We start from the raw sequence: 24,377 nt of genomic DNA, 5'->3' as shown, positions 1-24,377 counted from the left end.
TTCATTCCTTGACCCCAATCCTTTACTGGATGTATGATTTGTAAATATTTCTCCTGTTCTATGGATTGCCTTATCAACCTGTTCATACCATAGACAACAACAGAAACAACAGAAAGCCTACAAACTCATGGAAACTGAACAACTGAACAACTGAACAATAAAAAAATTAATTAAAGACTTCATAGAATTCAATGAAAATGAAGGCACAATGTACCAAAAATTATGGGACATAATGAAAGCAGTGCTAAGAGGAAAGCTTACAGGATTATGCACTCTCATAAAGAGACAGGAGGGATCTCACTCTAGCAACTTATCAGCACACCTGAATGTTCCAAAACAAAAAGAAGCAGACACACCCAAGACAGCTAAAATCCATCAAACTCAGAGCTGAAATCAATAAATTAGAAACAAAGAGAATCATTCAGAGAAGCAACAAAACCAAGAGCTGGTTCTTTGAGAAAATCAACAAGATAGACAAACCCTTAGCCAAGCTAACTAAAATGCCGAGGGAGAGTACTCCAATCAATAAAATCAGATATTAAAAGAGAGACACAACTACAGATACTGTGGATCGAAAGAATCATTAGGTCTTACTTCAAAAGTCTGTATTATCAAAGAATTTGAAAATCTAAATAAAACAGATAATTTTTCTGTTGAGTTGTAGTTATTTTTATGTCCTTGAGACCAATCTTTCACCAGATGTATGATTTGTAAATATTTCTTCCATTCTATGGATTGCCTTCTCAATCTGTTGGTAGTACTTTTGATGATGAAATGTCTTTTATTTTAACAGAAGTCAATGTATCCTTTTTGAACATCCCTTTTTCATGTTACAATAAAGAAGCTTTATCTCTCTTTTCTTCCAAGATTGATAAATAGAGCCTTACATTAGAGCTTCAGTCAATCTATTTTGAGTTAACATTCAGTTTTCATTCACTCATTTAATCAGTAAGCCAGTAGTTGCTCAATCTCCCTAGTAGTAACTGATCCTAAGAAGCACTCTTTGAGAAATAAAACAACTCAAGTTTCTTGCCTAATACAGAAAATATTTTGATTTTTATAATTATTTCAAAATATTAGAGAGGCTGTTAAAAGGAGAGATTTCCTTTAGGCACACTAAATTATTTTTGTAGCTTAAAAAAACTGCCACAAGGCTTGGCCCCACCAAAATTTTTAATTTTTTATTGTAGGGCTTCTTCTGTTCAGATTATATTATTCTACAAAATAAGAGAAACTAAAATTCTAAGTAGATTTATTTTCTCTCTCAGAAAGGTTCTTTATTGGACTGCCAATGCTCAAATACACTGAGAATTGTTTGCGTTTCAGTGTTATCGCAGCCCAGAGCATGACCAGTTTGGGACAAATCACACTACAGACAAAATGCTAATAATTCACATTTCATATGATTCATCATGTTTTTCATCTTTCTATTGCCCATTGTTCGCAAAAACATTTCAGCACTATAAAACAACTCTAGCTATCAAAATATATTTAAGAGAGTGATTTATAGCCTACAAATTGATGGATCAACGTCTACTCCTTCAACAGTTGCCCAGAAGGAAAGGTCCCTGAGAGTGCTACTTGACATAAGGAGGATTTTGTGAAGATTGTTTTCAAAATAACAGATGGGCACATTTACAAGAAAGAAAATAATTCATGCCAAGTTTAAGTGCACTTTAAGGTTGATTTTTTTTTTTTTTGAGCAAGATCCAATTCAATTCTCTTACAAGGGGAAAAAACATGTTTTGGGAGAAAGAAATGAACTAGAATAGAAATAATAAAGGTTGATATTGAAATATCTATTTAGCTACAACACATGGCACAAATTAAATATATATTTATATGTTTATTATTAGTTGAAGTGCCGTGGTTTAAATAGGACTGGCCCCACAGACACATATATTTGAATCCTTGACACTATTGGCCAGAAAGGTTTTGAGATGAATTAGGTATGTTTTTGTCAGAGTAGGTGGATCACGCAGGTTTGAAAAGTCAACGCCAAGCCCAGGCTCTCCACCCTGTCTGCCTCCAATTTGCAGATAGGATGTGAGTGCCCAGCTCTACTCCAGCACCACGCTTTCATGCCTGTAGCTATGCTCTCAACTAATGGTCACGGAATCATCTTATGGAACTGTAAGCAAGGCCACAATTAAATGTTTCCTTTTGGAAGTTGGATGGTGTTTTTTTTTCCACCACAGCAAATATGGTTAGTATCTTTTCAAACAGAATAGTAACTAAGATAGAATTTGGTACCAGTAGTACAGTATTGTTGGGACAGGATTGACCATGCTATTTTATGGAGTGTGTATTACTTTTGTGCTTTGGTCTATAAAGTCAGTTGAATACTATAGGTGGGATGTAACAGGTGATCCTCAAAGCTTGTAATATAGTAGTGTTGAGAGCAAGGTGGACTACAGAGGCACAGCTCAAGAGGTTTCCGAGGGTAGCAGTATTAGCAACTGGGATAAGGACCATTCTTATGATTTTAACACATAGTATGCCTGCTTTCTGCCCTTGTCCAAAAATCTCTGGAGGGCTAAACTAAAGAGTTTTGGGCCAGCAGGAGATTTCAAAACAGCCTAGTATTGATGGTGTCACATAGTTATTAGTGATCACTTATGCAGATCTACAGTGAAAAAGAGCAAGCAGAGCAAAAATAAATATAAAACGTATAATTGGAGAAAATATTAGCAGGTAAATTAATATTAGGCTCAAGTCCTACACTCAAGGAAATGAGTTTGAGAAAAGGCTTAATGCTTAATGCAATTAAGGGTGTGCTCTCCTCAGGGAAAGACCTCACCAAGCTAATCCTTCAACTTGTGAAAGGAAAAGGCCCAAGGGATTTGCTTCACCAAAAATGAAGTACAAAGGAGAGCTGTACAAATTTAATTCAATAATAAGGCCAGGTTCCAGTCCAAATAAGCAGAAATTGACAGCATCAGCCACAAAGTTCTGGACTTAGAGTCATGAAGGATACAGGAGTAGAGAGATTGTTGTTTAAGTCCTTCTATGTCCTTTACCATCAGACATGAAGCTGAAAGATTTTGAGTTTTCCCTGATGGGTTTCTTCCATGATAGGTATTTCCACATTAGGCCTCCTTTTCTCTCATTTGGGTAATATATATTCTAGGTCATTGGTATGTCTGAAGTATATAATTTTCATTTTCATTTTACATGGAGTTACAATTAAGAGATAGTCTTGAGTCTCACTATGCATCCCTTCCTCCAATTTGAAATGGTAATATATGTCCTATGTTATTCTATGTTGGAAGTATATAATTTACATTTTTATTCTACATGGGGTTAAACATTGACAGATTGCCTTTAGTTTCAGAAGAGATTTGAGATTTGGATCTTTCTTTCTTTCTTTCTTTCTTTCCTTCTTTCTTTCTTTCTTTTTTAACCACATCCCCTCAGACTTATTGGTATATTAAGGAGTCTTGGACAGTATTTTTCTACTCCTTCAGTCACACAATTCTGAAGAAGTTGACCTTTCTATTACTCAGATGGAGGATTTGAGCCACAGAGGCCTTAGACACTTTCCTCATGTTACAGAACTTGTAAATGGGGTGGTAGGCTATGGGATGCCAACCCTTGGGAAAACCAGAGGTGACTCTGAAGTCCCCTCTACACTTGGTACATGCAGCCTCCTAAATCTCCTAAATTCTACTACTGTTGGTAACATCAGGATTAGCTAGTTCCTAAGTGCTTGTAATTTTGCTCTTCGAGTAGTCTTGAGACTGTGGAAGATAATTGAGACTTTTGACATTGGATTAAATTCATTTTGTCAACAAGTATGTGGTCGGGGGCCAGAGAGTAGAATGTGATGGTGAGAATGGTCCCCCAAAATCTCATATGTTTGAATGCTTGGTCTATAACGTGTGCAGTTGTTTGAGAATGATTAGGCAGTGTAGTCATCTTGGATGATGTATTTCACTGGGGGTAGGCTTTGTGGCTTTAAAGCCCATGACAGGACCAGTCTGTCTCTGTCTCTGTCTCTGTCTCTGTCTCTGTCTCTGTCTCTGTCTCTGTCTCTGTCTCTGTCTCTGTCTCTCTGTCTCTCTCTCTCTCTCTCTCTCTCTCTCTCTCTCTCTCTCTCTCTCTCTCTCTCTCTGCCTCTAGTTTGTGTTTGAGGTATAAGTTCTCAGCTTCTACTCTAACACCATACTTGCCTGCCTTTCACTATGCTCCTGACTTATTTGTCTGGAAGTATAAGCAAGCCATCATTTAAAAACAATAAAACTTTAACTAAGACAAAGTATTTGCACTACTCACTTATAATTCTTAGATGTCTGGAAAAAAATTTAAATCTACATCAGTTTGTCACTTTCACTTTTAATCTACCTTAGCCGAAACATCCTACAGTTAGTGTAATTTATATGTAACTAATCTGAAATTATTTGAGAGAAAAGTGAGATAAATATAAAAAAATTGCAGAAATTATTTGGGACAAAAATACAGCATATATAAAGAAAATTGATTTGAATTTGATAGAAAGGAAAGATAGGTTATGACAAATTTGTGCACATATTCTAACAGCTAAAACTAGTGGGTAATTTTACTTAGAAAATTTGCTGTATTTTATAAAATGCTCTGAAGTTTACTGATACATGAAATGTAAATAGCATTCTAACATATGGAGCTATTGCTGTTTAAAACACAGTAGAGTTAGGAACTGCAGCCTAGGATTTTGAGTGTCATTACGCGTCTGTATGTGCAGGTTGCTGACCTTTGTGCTCTCCTCCTTCACACTGTTAATAGCCTAGTGACTTGTGAGTTTATTCTTCTATGATAATAGCTTTAAGACTATTGCCATTCACTTCTAAAATCAATAGGATCTTCAGATATATTAAATCTGACTACACTAGTGATTCTGCGCACTGTAACAAATACAAAAGGCCGTTGTTCTTCTGTTTTGTTTTAATGGAATGGCCAATATGGGTGCATGGAGCTACTTAAGTTGAATTACATATATAGTCAAATACTAAGTAAATTTTAAGTGTTTTCTATGGATATTTTAAATATTTTTTAGGTAACTCCCATGAATATAAAAACTACAACTATCTGCCAGGTGATGGTGGCACACTGCTTTAAACCTAGCACTCCGAAGGTATAGTCAGGCAGATCGCTGTGAGTTCGAGTCTAGCTTGGTCTACAAAGTGAGTCCAGGACAGCCAAGGCTACACAGAGAAACCCTGTGTCAAAAACCAAGTAGAGCAACCAAACAAAACAAGAATAAGAACAAAAAAAAAAAAAAAACTAAAACTCTCTTTGGTCATTTGAAGTTCTGAAATCCAGTAATGAGGATTAGTTAAACATTTTGTCTATCAAAGTGATTCATCTGGGCTTGCCTAGAAATACAGAATTAAAATCCAACTTTGAAAATTAAGGAAATGATTCTCCACAGTCTTTGTTTGTGGCGTTCAATGAAGCCAAATAAGAAATACTTCTATGATGTGGTTCTGCATATCATTCCACTCCATGTCCTGGTGGACTTCATGGTTATACCTGTGGTGTCTGGAAGAAATCACAGATTTGATATAACTGTCACCACACACACACACACACACACACATACAGAGAGAGAGAGAGAGAGAGAGAGAGAGAGAGAGAGAGAGAGAGAGAGAGAGAGAGAGACAGAGACAGAGACAGAGACAGAGACAGAGACAGAGAGACAGACAGAGAGAGAGAGACAGAGACAGACACAGAGAGAGAGAGAGAGAGAGACAGACAGACAGACAGACAGACAGACACACACACACACACATACACACAGAGACAGAGACAGACAGACAGACAGACAGACACACACACACACACACACACAGAGACAGAGACAGACACACACACAGAGAGAGAGAGAGAGAGAGAGAGAGAGAGAGAGAGAGAGAGAGAGAGAGAGAGAAGAGACACTTTGGGGCTGGAGAAATATCAACCTGTTTAAAAGCACTTGCTGCTCTTTCAGCAGGATCAGTTCCCAGAACATAGGTGATAGCTTGAAACCATAGTTGAGTCCAGTTGCAAGGGCTCTGAAATCCTCTTTGGGCTTCTGCTGGCACCAAGCATCCCTGTTGTACACATATTTACATGCTCACAGGCAAAACATTTGTACACATAAAATAAAACTAAACACCTTTATAAATAATGACTTTTCTCATCCAATGACCTTCCTGACCCTCAGAACCTACCATTTACATCTACTAAGTCCCCTGCCCATCATCTCTTTGTCCCATTATGGACTTAGGTTTATACACGGAAGCATCCCATGATCCTATTGATGTCAATGAAGATAGAATCTCATTCATCCTCCCATCATCTGACTCTCACCAGATTCTTTAAGAATATTCATTGAAAATTTATCAGCATTAAATCCTGAAAACTTAACAATTATCCTTTGATTGTCGTCATCTCCTATTATCAGTTTGTTCTGATCATTGCCTTTTGGAAAGTTAGAACTACGACACTAGAAATATAAGAGGAAACGGGCATTGTTCAATATGATTACATAATTGTGGTTTGTGTCTACAAAACACACCAACACAGAAGAACCCATGAGCTGTGGTCACTTCTGGAACATTAGTGACAACCATGCATGGGATGGTACTCTGAACACACACACACACACACACACACACACACACACACACACACACACACACACACAGTATTGGTGTTCTGCTTTCAAATAAAGTTTTAAAAAAGGCAAACTTCTTTATACCCATGAAGGCATGTGTGCTGATGGTTAATTGCCAGGTCCTAAGTGTAGGCAGGAGTGAGCAAGGACAGGTGTGCCCCTGTTGCACCAATGGGTTTCTTCTTGACATTTACTTCTTTTCTAACAAAATTCTAACACACTAATTTACTACGAAATCCTCAGCTTCTATACACTGAGTCCCATATAACATCCTTCAACAAAAAGGAAAGCAAAACATTTCAATATTTTTGAGGAAAACAAATAGAAACATATTAGAGAGAAGGGAATCCTGTAATTGGGCCCATGGGCCTGACCTTGCCTGTTCTCAACCCTAGAATAAATAGAATCGATAACAAAAATACTGCTTATTTAGTAATCTTAAAAAATACTGTTTATTCTGAGTAGGATAATGTGTGTTAGAAATATAACTATATAAAAAACAGTCAAATATATAAGCCCCATGTAGACATTTCCAGGTTACTATATCTAGACAGTGGTATTCCATATTTTAAGGACATGTATTGATTGTAATTGTTTTGTAGTTATATAACATGTATTTTATCATTTTAAATAGCATAGTAATTGACAAATGACTGAAAAGGTGCCTACAGCTTCTATGTGCCAAGATTTATTAAACATTAACTTAATATAACAGTGGGGAATCTCTACCTTTATTGTAATTAGCAATGTTGTAAGCATAATAATGTTCATATAAAGTGTTTTGATTCTTAGAAGAAATTGCTAGGAATAAAATCACTATTTGGAGGGTATGAACTTCTCTTTTTACAAAAATTACATTTTTGTAAATGTATTAAATGATAATACAAAAATATCATTCAAAGAAGTAAAAGTTCAAAACGTTCTTGAACTTATAATGTAATATATGTTTTCCCATAACTTTACCAACAATGGGTTCCCTATGAATTATGTATATTTATTTTATTTAAAAACTATTGATGGCTTTGTCCTTTCAATACTTATTTATATTTCCTGTGCAATTGATCGCTTCATTGCATGTGGTCCTTTCTCTTTCCTCATGACCTGGCTTTTTATAATACTTACTCTGTAGGAATTCTGTGATAGAACACTTTTTAAAATTTATGGACCTGGAGCAGAATTATTCTTTAGAAATTCTGCAGACATCTTTATTTTTTAATTTTACTCATGATGCTTTTTTGAACCTTTGACCTTTGAATTAAATATTCTAATTTACTATGATTTTTGTCTTCTTACTTTTCACATATAGGGACTTCCCTGTTCTGTTGTTTAATTTACTGTGATTTTTATCTTCTTACTTTTCATACAGAGGGACTTTCCCTGTTCTGTTGTTTACTTGGCAGGGACCTTCAGCAAATGCATCCTAAGAATGTATTACACAGAATAATGAAGTAGAAGCTTTCTTTGACTGTCAAAACAGATTCTTTAAGGGCTGACAAGATAGCTTAGTGGGTTGAGGTCCGTGCTGCCCAAGCCTGATGGCCTGAGTTCCATTTCTAAGACCCATGTGGTGTAAGGAGAAAACTGACATTTGAAAGTTGTTCTCTGGCTTTCACACACACATACCGCTGTATACACACATTCATACATGCATGTACACACACACATACCGCTGTATGCACACATGCATGCATGCATGCACACACACATACTGTCATATGCACACATGCATGCATGCATGTGCACACACAATAAATGAAGTATAATTTCAAAATATTAAAAGTGTATAATTCAAAGCAGCAGAGACTATAGCTTTATTTTAAATAGTGTTTTAAATTTAGGAATTTTTTTTATCAATGGAACAGATAAGTGGGTTTCATGAAAAAGCCCCATACACATCTGTTGCTAACAGTCCTTAGTCAGTGTTGGATAATATTTAGTGTCAGAGGCTACAGAATCAGAGTTTGGTATGGATACCAGATTTGTTGCTGCATAGTTCTGTGTGTTTTGGTGTTTTGTCTTTCCTTCTTTGGGCTTCTTTTCTTTTCTTGTCTTTCTTTTTTTGTTTTGTTTTGTTTTCAGTCAGTTAAATGGGCAATGTAGTAGTACCTGCTACTATTTAGATACACTGTAAATAGTATATGCAGAGCTGGGAAGAAGGTGGTAAGTGGTGCTTGGCACTAGTAAGTACTGAACATATATCAGCTGAAATTATTAACTAGAACAATTCCCATTTGATCTAGGATGCCCCAGTTATGTATTAAATATACTACAAACGTGACTGCTATTTTTTAAATGTTGTAAACTTTTAAAATGTATTCATTTGTGAGCATATGTGTGGATATGTGCTTGACATCAAATGTGTAAAGAGATCAGTTACCAAAGCTGGTTCTCTCTTTCCAGCACGTGAGCTCCAAAGCTGAGCTCTGGCCACCAAGCACAGTGGCTGGGGACTCCCCGACCCAGCTATCTCACCGCCCACACATCCTATTTCTAACAATCATATTTCTAATTATTATTATCCATAACACTGGAGTAATTTAGAGTTCACTGCTATGAGCCTATTCAAGAAATTACTTTCTATCAACAACAACAAAAAAATGTATTTCCCATCAGTCTTTTTACTTATACCTTTTTCTCTACTGTTGGTCATTTTCTAGGTGACCTTGAAAGATACTTTTGAGTGCCACCAGGTCTCCCCACGACAGCAGGTTACCAAGAAGAGACTTGATACCCTATGAACATATACAGGGGGAGGTAATCCCCCTCAGGAACAGTCATAGGGGAGGGGAATAAGGGGAAAATGGGAGGGAGGGAAGAATGGGAGGATACAAGGGATGGGATAACCATTGAGATGTAACAAGAATAAATTAATAAAGTAAAAAAAAAGAAAGATACTTTTACATGTTCCAAATTTCCTTCAGTTAGGTTTTGTAAAAGAATATAATTAACATATAAATTGATTTCATGAAGATGTACCTGATCATGTGTCTGAAGCATCACACTCAAAAGACTATGAAAACTATATAATTTTTCTAATTTGCTTTACAAAAGCCTGCAATGCTTAATATTAGAAGATTTCGTTGTGCAATGCTGTCATGCTGTACACTCACGTGTGCCTCCCACCTCAAACTGAGGTACTGGATCTCAAGTGCACTGGCATGTGCAAGCTGAATTTGTGGAAAATAATTGACAGGGGTCCTCATTACACAAACAGTGCTCTAACAAGAAGATACATTACAGAGAAGTAGGTCTGTGTAGATTTAGCAACCATCTGTAAACCAGGAAGAAGGTCCTCACTGGACAGTGAACCTAATGCCTCTGGATGGCTCCTCAGACTCCAGGCCTATGAGAAATAAATGTCTGTTATTTCAGCCATGCAATTCGCATGTGCTTTGTCACATCCTGATAGGCTAAGGTGTATTTCCAAAGTCAGTTACACTTTTAAATATATCTGTTAGTTGCTTTAGGAAATATTTTGTAATCTGAAGCCATAGCAAAGGAAATTCCACACAGGACATCATTTGTTACTGCAGTATTTCAAAGAATCAACTAGTCTTAAAAGTAGTTGCCTCTTGTCCTATTGAGGAAACACTGTTTATCCTTAACCTTATTTGGTTACACCTCTTATATTTAAACTTGCACTAAGATAATCTCTACTTTTGCATATACACTTATAATTTTTCACAGTAATTATGCTTTGAAAAACTTGCTCCTTGATGCAAAAATGCAAAAGAAAGTAGTTATAACCTCAAAATATCATGATAGTTCATGTCAAATCCTAAATATGAAAATAAATTCCTACTTGAAAAACCTTTGCAGGAATAGAAATATCCTTACCATATTATCTAGTAGGAAAAGATAAAGTGCCTGACTAACTAAAAACATCTTTCTCTTTTGAATAATGAAATGTAACTAAAGATGATTGTGTATACAGCAAATGTTAATGTCACCTACACATATTCAAAGATATTGTGTAGAAACGGTTCCTGGAACTTTATGTTAACAGAGAATTTCCCAGTGAGAGGAGCCCATTGCAAGAGCCATTTTCCCACTTCCCATTCACAGCCTACTCTATTACCTTTGGTTGATTTAGATGTAAGCTATAAACAATAAAATAATTCTATGGAGCTTTTTATTTTTTGCTAAGAAAAAGTAAGCAAATTCCAGCCTTTGTACAGAAAATAACTGAGAAATTCTTACTTTGGGCCCAGGGGTCCCGCTCAAACTAAGGCACCACCCAAGGACAATCAGGCGGTAAACCTTAAACCCCTACCCAGATCTAGCCAATGGACAGAACACTCTCCACAGTAGAGTGGAGAGTGGGATATTACTTTCTCACATACTCTGGTGCCTCACCTTTGACCATGTCCCCTGGAGGGGGAGACCTGGTGGCACTCAGAGGAAGGACAGCAGGTTACCAAGAAGAGACTTGATACCCTATGAACATATACAGGGGGAGGTAATCCCCCTCAGGAACAGTCATAGGGGAGGGGAATAAGGAGGAAATGGGAGGGAGGGAAGAATGGAAGGATACAAGGGATGGGATAACCATTGAGATGTAACAAGAATAAATTAATAAAGGAGAAAAAAAGAAAAAAAAGAAACTATGAGATCTTTGTGTATATTCAAATGGCCCTGCCATTAAAAAGAAATAAACCAGTCAATATGGAAAAGAATACACAAAAGTGATGTCAAGAAGGTGATAGAATAGGTAACATTATATTCCAGTATCCCTCACAGCTCCCTCCGGTAACTGTCCACCAAGAATACATAAATGATTACGGCAGGATATGGGGATGAGGCCAGGATACCATCTTCAAATGTGCAATAGAGAAATCTAACATTTAAACGGTTAGAAGAATGGTTTCACTCTCTGTTCCCTTTACCCAACTCAGCAAAGCACCTCAAACAGGAGATGCCCTCAGACTCAAGGGCAAAGAAACTGGGAAGCACACTTTCCTAGCCTTCTAGGACCTCTCAGAGAAGGACCATTCTTGTCTTTCTCCATGCGTAGCAAAGGAACATCTCAACTAGATGACCAACCATCAGTTACATACTAAGAGCAGAAACAGTGGTGGGGCTCACAGTAACCGGTGTGAAAATATAGAGGCTGCACTCCCTTTCGACCAATAAAGGTAACAGGATGCAAAGTCTCATCACTGCATTGGTCTACAGTTAGCAATTCTGTATGTCTACCAGACTTGAGTCTCAAGCCATGTTCCCCACCCAGCCCCGTTCTCTCCTTAAGGCATCCCAAGACCAAATGCTCAGCATCTCCACCTTTCCTATACAGTCAACAACATGTCTGCACAAAATTTTGGTGTTCTGATTAATGCTACCATAACCCTAAAGGAAAGGGCACATCTACACCTAATTGTAGATGTACTCCTTATATTTAGGAATACATAAGTACATAGATATTCATATATGATGTAACATCAATTAATTTTTAAAAGGTCATTATTTTGGAAGATAGTAAAAAAAAAGGATATACACACGAATTTGGAGGGATGAAAGGGAAGGAATCTCTGAGATTACACTGCAATCTCAAAAAACAGACTAAAAATATAAATAAATAAATATTTTCTGCAGTTACCTCACCCAAGTGGCTAAGCAGTGACCTGAAGGCTTTTTTCATATTCACTACCCCACACAGAACTAAACTTTCTTTGCTCAACTACAAATTACAAAGAATATTTTTGCCCAACCAGGGAAAATAGCTTAAAATTCTGATCTGCCAAAGGCTATATCAGAACCCAGTGGTATTGCTGCATGAGACAGAGTCCAGCCAGAGGTCTTACAGGGTCAGTTCCATTCAATACTAGCACACAGGTTGTGGCCAATCTCCATATTACACCAAAGTCAGAACACTCAGTAGCAGATTCCCAGCTTAGATTTAACAGTGAAAACCTATCGCCGTCTGCCAAGGCCAGTAGAGCGGGTACTTGCCTTACATACCTGGGCACCAATGAAGGGTGCAGTATCACGGAGCCTGTCAAGTACATGCAACACAAGCTCTCAGATGGACCATGCATTATGTTACAAATCTTATTAAACTTAAATTTATGATAAACAACGCAAGTCCCTTTTAAAGTCACGGTAGCAGGAATCTAGAAATCAACAACAAGAAAGAATTTGGTAGAATCTCAAATATTTGAAAATTGATTATAAGTATCTAAAATTTGCACCGGGGGAGATGGCTTAGTGGATTAAGTGATCATAGTACAAGTATGGAGATCGTTGTCAGATCCCAGTACCAAGATAAAAAGCTAGGCATGGCAGTGTACGCTAAAATCCCAGCACTATAAGACACAGGAGGATCCCTGCAGTTCACTGGCTAGTCAGTCTAGGCAATTTGTGAATTCCAGGTTCAGTGAGAATCATAATGTCAAAAAAAGTAGGATGTAAAAGCTTGAGGAAGACACCTGGCATCAACTTTGGCTTCCACAGTGATGCATATACACATCATAAACACTCTCACACATGTGTACACATGTACACACGCATGTAGAACCACACATGTGCACATACACAATTGGCTTCAAGTAAATAATCTACTATTATACTTCAAAGAGTTAAAAAATAAAGAACAAGAAAAATAAACCCAAATTAGCAGAAGGAAGAAACTACAAAGATGATTTTAGGGAACCAGCCCCTATGGCATGAGCAACAAAAGAAATAATGAACAGACGGGACTGCTTCAAACTGGAAACTTTCCACAGACAAAGTGAAGCAATTAACAAAGTGAAGTAACAATCTTCACATGGAAAGAAAAAAATGCCTGCCATGTGACATGTAAAAAAGAATGTCCAAAATACATAAGGAACTAAAAAAAAAAACCTCTCAATAGCAAAAGAGAAATCCAAATAGAAAATTGGAAAACAACCTAAACAGACATGTCTCAAATTAGTCACACACATACATGGAACACGCAGAATCAGATAACACAGGGACACTGTTTCACACCTGTTCAGACTGGTTGTTATAGACAGAAGAAAGAGGCACTGTACCTACACTGTACCTACACTGGTACTGAAGGCCTGTAATTTTAGCTTCTAAAGAGGCTGAGAATGACAGATGACAAGTTCAAGGCAGGCCTGACATCTGAGGGATATCCTTTCTCAAAAAGAGAGAGAGATACAGAGACCCACAGCCAAACACAAGGTGGGGTTTGGGGAAATCCTGAAGAAGAGGGGGAGGCAGCATTGAAAGAAACAGAAGGGTCAAGGACACCACAGAACATACCACATAATCAACTACTTAGCGTTCATAGGGGCTCACCTAGACTTTATTGACAATCAGGGATGTATGCTCAAGTTTCTTAACCAATATATTTTATTACAACTTATTAACCGAACATACATCACTTATAACCAGACTAACCAAAACAATAGGAAAAGAGGATTAAAGAATAACAAAACCGTAAGGATATCAGTTCTGAGGATCGATTCTCCTGGCATAATCAGCAGGATTTCTTCTGCTGGAACCTGGAGTAACCAGAACCCGGAACCTCATTAGGAGCCGGAACCCCGAAGCCTTGCCTCAAGCGGTTCTCTCTAGGAGCATCTCGAAGTGGAGGGATGAACAGCAAAAAACTATCCCAAGTCTCCAGAAAGCCTCCGCCTCCAGTTCTGGGCTCATTTATATATCTCCTCCCAGAGTTGGTTCACGGGATCTTCTCAGCTGGCAACAATCAAGCTTCCGCAGGAGGTGGCTGGTCTTCTTGTAGATTAACCTCACCTGTTCTCTCACAAGACCGTTGCGATCCCACACTTCGGATCACAAAAAAACAGGTTTATCTCCCCTTCACAGGGAGCCAACATAGGTCTGACCTAGGCCCTCTGCATATGCTTTGGTTCTGTAGCTTGGTCTTCTTAGGGACTCCTAACACTGTGGGCAGGCGCTGTCTTTTGTACTCTTGCCTGCTCTGGGGACTCCTTCCCTCTTACTGAGTTGCCTCTTCCAGCTTTAATATCAGGGGACCTACACTTATTGCACCTTGACGTGCCATGTTTGGTTGATATTCCTGGGAGGCCTGTGCTTTTCTGAAGGGAAATAAAAGAGAAGTTAATTGGATAGGGGGTGGACTGGGAAGGGAAGAGGGAGGGGAAACTGCCATTAGAATGTAATATTTTAGAGAAGACTAAATTTTAAAAAGTTTAAAAGAGTATTTGCCTATCATGTCCCAAGGTTCAATACTCATTTACCATAGAAGAGAAAATAAACAGGAAGAAAACAAAAAAAAATTTTGTACATTACTTACAGGAACTTAATAATATTATTAAGATTACTACAGAAACTAAAACTTCAACTACCATATAGTCTGGAAATATCATTCCTATGTATGTATATGAATAATTTAAATCAATGTGTGAAACAAAAGTCACCATCTTACCATTATTGCATATTAGTCAAGATAGGCACCTAATCATCAATGGATGGATAGATAAAGAAAATGCGAAATGTGGCATCCAAGGATTTGAACTCTGAGAACAGAATGACACTACTATAATATGGGGTAGCTCAGGGCTTTATTACTCAAAGGGTACAAAGGTTCAGATAGAGAGAAGAAAAAATTTTAGATCTATTGCATAGTAAGATGACCTCAATCAATATTGCATAAAATAACAAAAAGGAAAATCAAATGTTTTATAATGAAAAATGAGAGAGGTAATTAGATATTCTGATTTATTGATATAACTATATTCTACTATATACATATAACATTACTGCCCATGCATGTAGATACTGTCCCCACAGAAACTCCACGATATAATTATTTCCACTAGACCTCACAAGACCACAGTGGTGAACATGTAACACGTAGAGTGTGAAATTCACAAGGCCGTAACCACAGATGTTGAGCTGCCACAGTTAGTCACTACAGAGGGAGCAGAGTCACTTTCTTCCTGAAGCCAGCTCCCTCATAGTTTTCTCAGCCCTAAGTACCCAACTGTAAATACATGCACATAAGGGCAACACTAACTAAACTCAATATGGTGCATGTGTGTGTATGTGTATGTGTGTGTGTGCGCGCACACACATGAGCGCGTGCGCACATGCACGTTTGTGTATGTGTGTGTGCACATAAAACAACAATAATTATAGAAAAAAGCAGGGGAATATCAGGAGTTGGAGGCAAAAAAGGGAGGAGGGGTAGAAATAATAAAAATGCCATGTGCTTGTGAATAAAATTCTGAAAATAACTAAATTAACAGTTTCACATGACATGAAATGAGAACACAAACATTTCAAAACATATAAATAACATCAGTGACATCTAAATTCAACTTCAGCTCTGCCAATTGTATTAAGGAAAGTCTCAAAGACTTGCATGCTGAAAGACTCTTTTAAAGGTCACAGGATTTGGATATTAAAGGGTCATAGACTGATTTTTATTTCCACATAGCTATGTACCATCCCTATAAAGTTAGATTTTTTAAAGCCAAACTAAGCTTAACATCATAGTTTTTGTGAGTGAAATTGCTTATCCGTTATTCTTTCACAATACTCTCCCCCTAGTTTTATGTAAAAGTTAAAATTAAAATTTTAAAGAAACCTAGCACTTTAAAATGTCTCTGAATTTTATCTCCACGTTCTTGTCCACATTTTAAATAACATATCTAAGTACAGCGTTCCCAGAAAGCGACAATGAATAGAGAAAAAGCCAAAAGGTGACTTCCCACTGTAGCACTGAAAATGAAATGTGTTTATTCGACAGATCCCTGCCTTTGCCTTCCTCAGAGATTAGCTTATTAAAAGTTTTCATCTGGCAGAGACCTTTGCCACTCAGCTGCTTTCTCCCTCTCCTCAGTAACCTTTTCCCTGAAGTAAGACCATCCATGAGATTGGAGCAAGTGCGCTGAACGAAGCTTCCTAGAGATTAATGGTGAAAGGACATTGCACTTCCTGTCAAACCAAGAGTGGTTCCTCTCTGCTGCCCACTGAGGACAAGAGGGCTTCACAGACAGACCTGAGCGTGGGGCAGCCTATCTAGATTTAGCCTTACTGAGGAAATTGGACAGATACAAATGGATCTTTGTCCTTGGTTGTTCTCTGCATTTAATAGAGACTAGATATGAACCAAACGGAAAAAGTGAACTGGTAGGAAAATCATTAACATGTTTTCTTCTTCAGGAGAAAAACTGATCACTAATCTTATTCTTCCATTTTTGATGTAATTATAACTGGCTATGCAGAAGGAAAGCAATGACAAGATGAAATATATAGCTATAGTTTCACAAAGAATGTGAAAGATTCTATAAGCACCAACTGTTACTTTATGTGAATAAAATTAGAAAAAAGAAATGTGAATAATAAAATGCACAATAATAAAAATTAGTGGTTCTGATAATTGAATCAATGTCTGTATGAACCAACCACAAAACTGTAGCATTTCTGTAAGAAAATGTCATTTTCAAAAGGAGGTTGTGTAAAAGAATTATACCAGTCCATTTGCACAGTATGGTGTGACTTCAGGATTTTATAATATAATGGAAACGTCAGATACATACACGTCACCTTCCACATCCTCCTTTGGTAAGTTTCTGTCATTAACATTATTTTAATAAGCAATGGAGCATGTGCCCACCTGTTCAGAGATTATTTCTTATCTTACCATCCTTTATAATAAAGTGAAGAGTCAAGTTCACAGAGTCAACAAATAGTTCAGCTCAGACTTGAATGCCCATCATATTCTCCAATATTCTGAAGTAAACACCAAGTTGGCATTGTGCTACATGTATTAAGTCGTTTACTCAGCAGTAGTGTCCCATAAGTAAAACTAAAATTTCTCATCCAAATTAAAATTAATTTCCATATTAAACCAGCACGTCATCTCATAATTTTCCTCCTAGCATTTAGCAACTGAATTAATGGCTGCCTTTGAAATTTTGCTTTTACTAGTCAAACATTAACACCAAAATTCTATTCTATTTATTGCTTCACTGCAATCAGTAAAGATTGTTTTAAAACCATTTCCATTTGGTTAAAATCTTAGTGATTTGATATTTTTATATATGGATCATATTTATTAAACAGTATATATTCATCCTGAGAGAATCTGAAATAAAATCATACACAGCCCAGAAATCTGGCTGGATCCCCATGGCTCCACATAAGCTCCTGTCTCAGGAGAGACAGGGAACTGGAATTGGGGGAAAGAAAATGACACTTACATTGCTGCTCATCGCTGTTGTCCCCACAGTGGTCTGTGAAGTCGCACACATGGTCAAAGGACAAAGAGACTCCATTACTGCACCGAAAGGCTTGGGCTCCTCGCAGACCCAGTGGAGCAATGAAAAGACAGACGGTCCAAAGGAAAGAGAAGGGCCCCTTCATTGGGAATGCCCGTACAGCAGCCTGGGAGAGGAGCATTTCTTGGTGTTGGGGATGGGAGGTCAGGCACTTGCAAAATGAAAGCTCATAATTGGAGGCCTTTCTCTTTTTCTCTTTGTTTTCCAGATTTGTCTCCTGTGAGCATATACTCAGGTTCTCTTGATCCAGTTCTTAACAGATGACTCTCCGGGCTGTAATTTACTCTTTCAGAAAAAGGACTTTGGAAAATATTTAACTTGAGTAATTGCACCACGTCTGAAGCTAGCTGGACATGGCTGTTTATAACCCTGTGTGGAGTTTTATGATCTTGTTATCTATTGAGAGAAAAACTCAAAGACAAAGAGCAAATACACATACAGGAAGGGCTATAATAAAGTTGTAAGCTTACAGACGGATTCTCTGTCTTCATTCTTATGTTCTTTTAACCACTCGCATATTAATTTAGTGCACTATTATTAGACCAGACTGTTAGAATTACTGAATAAAATACTTTTCTTTTCTGGTTGCAACCAGCTCAGGGCCTTGGGCATGTTAAACACATGGTCTACCACCAATCTATGTGTTTCATTTTATTTTATTATTTCAAAAGACATTCTCCCTAGCTAGCTTTGTATTTGTAATCCACTCTTTGGTCTAGCAGGATGGCTCAGCGGGTAAAAGTGCTTGTTGTACAAGCCCAACTTCCTGAATTTTATCCCTGGAGCTCAAGGTGAAAAGAGGGAACCAACTCCAAGAAGTTGTCCTCTGACATCCACACTCATGTCATTTGCAATCCTGCCTGCAAGCACTCAGGTACCTATGCCCCCAATACAAACACATGCACCAATATTTTTTAAAAAATAGGTTTAAAAAAAACCAAATCTAAACTTACCCCCAAAAGCTGTAAGTTCTGTGGAACAGAATATAAATCCTTCATGCAGATGTAAGTGCTAAGCTTGAAAAATGAAAAGCAAATGTCAAGAACAGAAAGAGAGTGATGAATATAAGTTAGATGCCCCAGTTTGTTACTAAAGTAATATTTTAGAGGAAGCTTCATGGTGATATAATCATTGCAAGAAGGTCTGATGAGGAGAAATGATAGCGAAGACCAAAGCCACATTGTTCTTAAAAAAAGAAACAGACCCTTAGAATTAAAAGAGGAAGCAGGAATTGTGATAAAAGGATTTCAACATGGAAAGATGGGAAATTAGTACTGAAATTGCTTCGCAAAGGAAGAAGTGCAATTTGTTAGAGAAAACTTCCTGGTATTTTTTTAAAATCTAGTTTAGGATTTCCACGGATTATTACCATTCAAATAAGAGATTACTGTGAGACATCACTTATAGAGAGAATCTCTTGTGTACTGTATGGAAGGATCACCTGTCAATAAAAAGCTGATGGCCCAGGAGCTGAGGCAGGAACTAGGAGGTGGGAGTTCCAGCAGAGAGAGAAAGGAACTTTGGGATGGAGAGAGATTCCCCCAGACTCTGAGAAAGACAGACATATGAAACTGAGGAGCCGTAGCCAGCCACACAGCACACATATAATAGAATAAATGGGTAAAATAAGTTATGAGCTAGTCAGAAAATGAGCCAAACTTATGGCCTAGGCATTTATTCACAAGTAATAAATTCTCAGAGTCATTATTTCAGGAACCTGGGAGTGCGTAGAAAGCCCCTCAGTTACAATCATCTGCAATATGCAAAGCAAGTTGATAACAGAGGTAATACAATCAACAACCGGCTGTGTTTGATATATAAATGATGCATGATAAAGAAAATAAAACAACTACCTATAAAATAATTAGATTAAATCAAAAAAATATGCAGAACAAGCCGGCACTAACTGGTAACTAGACCTGACTTTGTGATTCATCGTTAAAATATAATCCTTGCGAAAAAAGTAAAAACAAATGGTATAAACAAAATTTAATAAAAAATGGATGCAGAATTTAGTGAACTGAATGCAGATGTGCCTAAAGGATGCAACTTACATGAGAAATGTGAAATTATATAGTTTAAGAACTTGAAACACAGGATGATAATGTGCAACATGTGACTAAAAGAAATTCACAGATGTGATATGTAAGACAATGAGGAGAGTTAATACTTAAAATAATTTCTCCAGAAATGAGGAAAGATAAAAACTTGACATATCAGGGTACTTGATAAATAAAAATAACTAAATTCAGCTATATTCTGTGTATCTTGACACATTCTTTAAAAATGAGACTGTCTCAAAAACAAAAAGATACAAGACATACTATGAACAAAACAACACTGTTTACACTGTCAACATCTCAAGAACAGCAAGGTGCACAAAAAGAAAGCAGAATGATGTTTCATACTAAGAAGAAAAAAGTATCAGAGGCCTAACACTGACAAGTAATTCTAATCTTTACTCAGGATAGCCCATGGTGTAGGAAAATGGCTGGCAAACAGAACTTTCTGGACATGACAGGGCCTCTGCAGTCAGGAGCTCACAGCAGCTGAGTTGCACAGACAAGACCTGCACAAGATCAAGCCAGTCAGAGATAGGGGGCTCATAATATTCTCCCTCAGTGCCCACAGCTGGGGAGCTTTGGCAGATGTAGGCCACCTGGGTCGCGAGACTCAGGCTTTTTCAGGGGAAGTGGCCTCAGTTATGTTGTCCATGAAGCTATGCACGTGAGAACAGCACTGACGAGCTTCAATGGCCCATGAAAAGACGGAAAATTGGGAAGGAGATGTAGTGAGAGCGAGTCTAAAAAGAGATGAAGGAGAAACAACAGAACCAATGTGATCAATATACATTGTATACCTGTATGAAAATCTCAATGAATAAAAACCTTGAGAGGTTATACTCCCAAAGGTTTCAAACTAATTAGTATATTTAAAATTATAACGCCTGGGAGAAAATATAGAAATAAACTGCTAGCTCATCAAGTGACTTCCATCTCCTTCAACAAGCTCAGCGTATCACAGACGGCTTCTGGGAGTGATGCCATTCAGTGCCAAGTGAGAAACTAAAACAAGAACCTTCAAAGTGGAAATTTACAAAAACAGAAAAAAAAAAGCATGAATAGCAGTATGGCTTTGAACAGATGCAACAAGAGTGTGAAAACCTACTTCTGGGATGTACTTGAAATTTTAGGACCTCTTCAAGTCTAGCGTTGTGCATGCTTCTGCCTTTGCTGCCAGGATGCTTGCACTCTTCAATTCCCAATGCGGTGGGTCACACTGCATCACACTTACTTCAAGCAGCTCCAGGGGCAAGGGCATTGGTATCTGCCAGGTGTTTGGACTCTATGTGTTGCTTGTAGCCATTTCCAGAATAGAAGAAATGTTTGTTGGCCTTGAGTCAAAAGAATAGAGCCTAGCATGGTGGTGTACGCCTGTAATCTCTGCATTTGGGAGGCAAAGGCAGGCAGCCCTATGTGAGCTCCAAGCCAGCCTGGTCTACAAAGTGAGTTCCACGACAGCCAGGGCTACACAGAGAAACCCTGTCATGAAAACAAACAAATAAACAAACAAAACTAGAGCAAAGAAAAGAATAGAAAATAGAGACATGCAGACTGTTGCTATGAGGTAGTCTTGCGGGGTAGATTAATTAATCTTCGACAGATGGTTGCTGGAGTTATGCTAAAGTTTGTTGCCTTATTTAGTTACCACACAACATCGCAATTTTCCAAGTATACATCTTGCTTCAAAACTTAAAAGGATCCAACTGGTTTTTCTAACTCTTTCTTAGAGATGGAGCAAATTGTCTTCTGTCTGAAATTAGCTCTCAATTTTCCATAACTTCATGAAAATGTCAGAGGTGTGTGTGTGTGTGTGTGTGTGTGTGTGTGTGTGTGTGTGTGTGTGTGTGGTGTTTATCATTCAATTTCTGCCTATATAGTCCTCACCAAGGGCTCTAGGCAACCTGCTAGGCCATGCATGGTGAGCAGATTCTGCTAGAACAAGCCATTTGCTATACATGGACACAGAGCTCTGGCCAATAACAAGACCAATAAAGAATCCTTGCAAACCACAAATGGAGTGATTGTTCCTTAATGTAAGGACTGGAGATACGATTTACTCAGTAAAGTGTTTTATGCAAAACCATGAGTACAAGTCTCCAGCCCTCATATAAAAGTGGTGGCTTTCCCCTGTAACTGCAGCACCAAAGAGCACAGGCAGGAAGACGCAGGGGCTCTTTGCCCAGCTAATCTTGCTGAACTAATGAGTTCCAGGTTCATTAGCAAATTTTTGTCTCACAAAGTAAACTAGAGAGCATTTGAGGAAAAACTCCTGACACCCAACAATAAACTCCACATGTCCATGTACACACAAGCACATGTACATGAGAACACAGAATGAACATTTACAGATACATATGCCACACATAGACAGACATACAAGCACCCCTCACATATAGATATGAAGGTAGTATTGTTGCCTACTTAATTGAAGAACAAACATTTCTAGAGTTGCCCGCTTGCTGGGGTAAAGAAAACAATACATTTTTCCATGCTGATATTTGTACAAAAACTTGATTATTTGTTTTGGTACAAAGCCTGCATCTGGAGGCACAGCTGTTACAAGAGTCTCTATCTGATTATATTTTCAATAACCCTCCATTATTTTCCAAGGCTCATCCATCTTCTTCAAAGGACAGAAGACAGGTTAAATTAGTAGGGACAAGGATGAGTCCCAATGGCAGGTCTCATTTCCCCACTGTCCTCAGAGTGCACCTTCCCTCAGCTGATTATTACATGCACAGGAGAGTTTACCTGGCAGATCTTAGAAAAACGTGTTTGCAGTGTTGCCTTAGTGTAAGCAATATAGATTATACCAAAGATTTGTTTTTCTCCTATGGAAAGATGAACTTTTGGTGCATACCAATCAGAATGAGGTATAAACGCTACTGGTTCTATGGGCGCTAAGCTTCTCAGAGGTATCACTGGTTGTAACATTTCACATGCATTAACACAGCTTCTTACCGGGTAAACTGAGGACGCCCTGTGAGACTCCAACTAGTGAGGAGCCTGGAAATTTGTTCATGGTTTCCCCTAGATTATGCATCCTACTCCTCTTCCTTTTGATCATCTTGTTTTGTATCCTTTTGGTGCACGCAATGGCATGCTGTGCTCTACGATAGCTTCTCTGTTAGTCAGCACTGCTATAAGAAGGATGAATGTCTCTTTGTGAAGGAATTTATAAGCGGCAACCAGGCTCTTCTAGACCACCTCATCTCACAGCACATAGGATGCAAGGATGCAAACTCTAACCGTCATGCGTGGTTGCTATTGGCTTTTACTGCTAAACCTTCTACTCTAATAGTCCCATCTACTACGTCTTGAGTTTCTAGCTCTTCATTAGGCACATGACTGAGTCGCCTCGGCATCTCAAATATACCAAACAGCAGGATGCATAGAGTCTAGCAATCCGCTGAGGAGTCGTCACAATTCTAGACGGCCAAAACTATATAAACATTTCCCTCAATTCCAAATTGTTTTCTCATACCTGAACCAAATAGTTGATTCCCATATATATTTGCCATTTTTATTGATATGTTGAAATCCTCTCCTCACTCTGCCCTTTACAGGTCTGCCTATAGCTCTGGAGTAAAAAGGGTGAACACCAAGAAAAGCTGGGCCATGAGGAAGATAATGAACTCTTTAAAGAGAAAGTGCTGCTGTCCTCACAAGGGAAACTGGGGTAATTCAGAGGTCGGAAGTACCTTTCACCACACAAGCCCTCCCCAGTTTTTTATTAATATCTCACACTCCCATACTTTCATAAGCATCCACACAAGAATTTCGATATGTCTCTAAATTAAAGCTGTTTTTAAAAATCAACAACTTGCAAAAGGAGACTCAATCTAAAAGTAAAATTAGGTTGTTTTAAGGGAATTATAAACTTTATCAGTCCCTTGGCCACGGCTTGGCACAAGAATTTAACAGCTTGCATGTATTGTTTTCTTTCTTTAAAAATGGCATTCATCCCATAAACAAGCCCTATGTCATCACTCTCAATCTTTTAGGTATTTTGTGTTTATTTTTATACAACTGTTTGTTGTTGATGTTGTTGCTACTGCTGTTGTTGCTACTGTTTGTTGTTTCAATGTAACATCCATCCCTCAGAGTGGGGTCTTACTGCCTTTTAGCTCCTGACCAGTGTATTCTATCACCCAATCTCTATTCCTGGAGGGACCTGTCATCATCATTAACAGTGAACCTGGCCCTGTGACATGTCCCCAATCTCCAAAGGCCGTAACAGTGCTTGGCAATGCTGAGTTCCCACTCCCAGGCATTTTCTTTATGCTTTTAGCAACGGTGCATCCTCTGGGCCTTCCTACATCCCTGCATATCTCTCCTTTCCCAGGAACCTCAAACATTTCTATTATAATTACTACTGATCATCCCTTCAACCCCTCAGGCTCTTAGCTAGAGTTTTAAACCTGA

The 24,377-nt window shown here is 38.1% G+C and overlaps 1 protein-coding gene across 2 annotated transcripts in view; it reads right to left on the bottom strand.

The window, feature by feature from the left end:
* Positions 1 to 18,201, bottom strand: part of MALRD1 (MAM and LDL receptor class A domain containing 1) — a 562,786-nt gene extending 544,585 nt beyond the window's left edge. For both annotated transcript variants that reach the window (XM_084782548.1, XM_084782549.1), the window contains exon 1: positions 17,812 to 18,201. In XM_084782548.1, coding sequence (XP_084638674.1) covers positions 17,812 to 18,010 — 199 coding nt within the window. In that variant the 5' untranslated portion in view covers positions 18,011 to 18,201. The remainder of the gene's footprint in view (positions 1 to 17,811) is intronic.
* Between the last annotated feature and the right edge of the window lie 6,176 nt (positions 18,202 to 24,377).

This window comes from Acomys minous (genome assembly GCF_964271855.1).
Source record: "Acomys minous genome assembly, chromosome: 5".
NCBI lineage: Eukaryota > Metazoa > Chordata > Mammalia > Rodentia > Muridae > Acomys > Acomys minous.
Note: the sequence above shows the minus strand (reverse complement) of the source record. Positions and strands in the feature narration are given on the sequence as shown.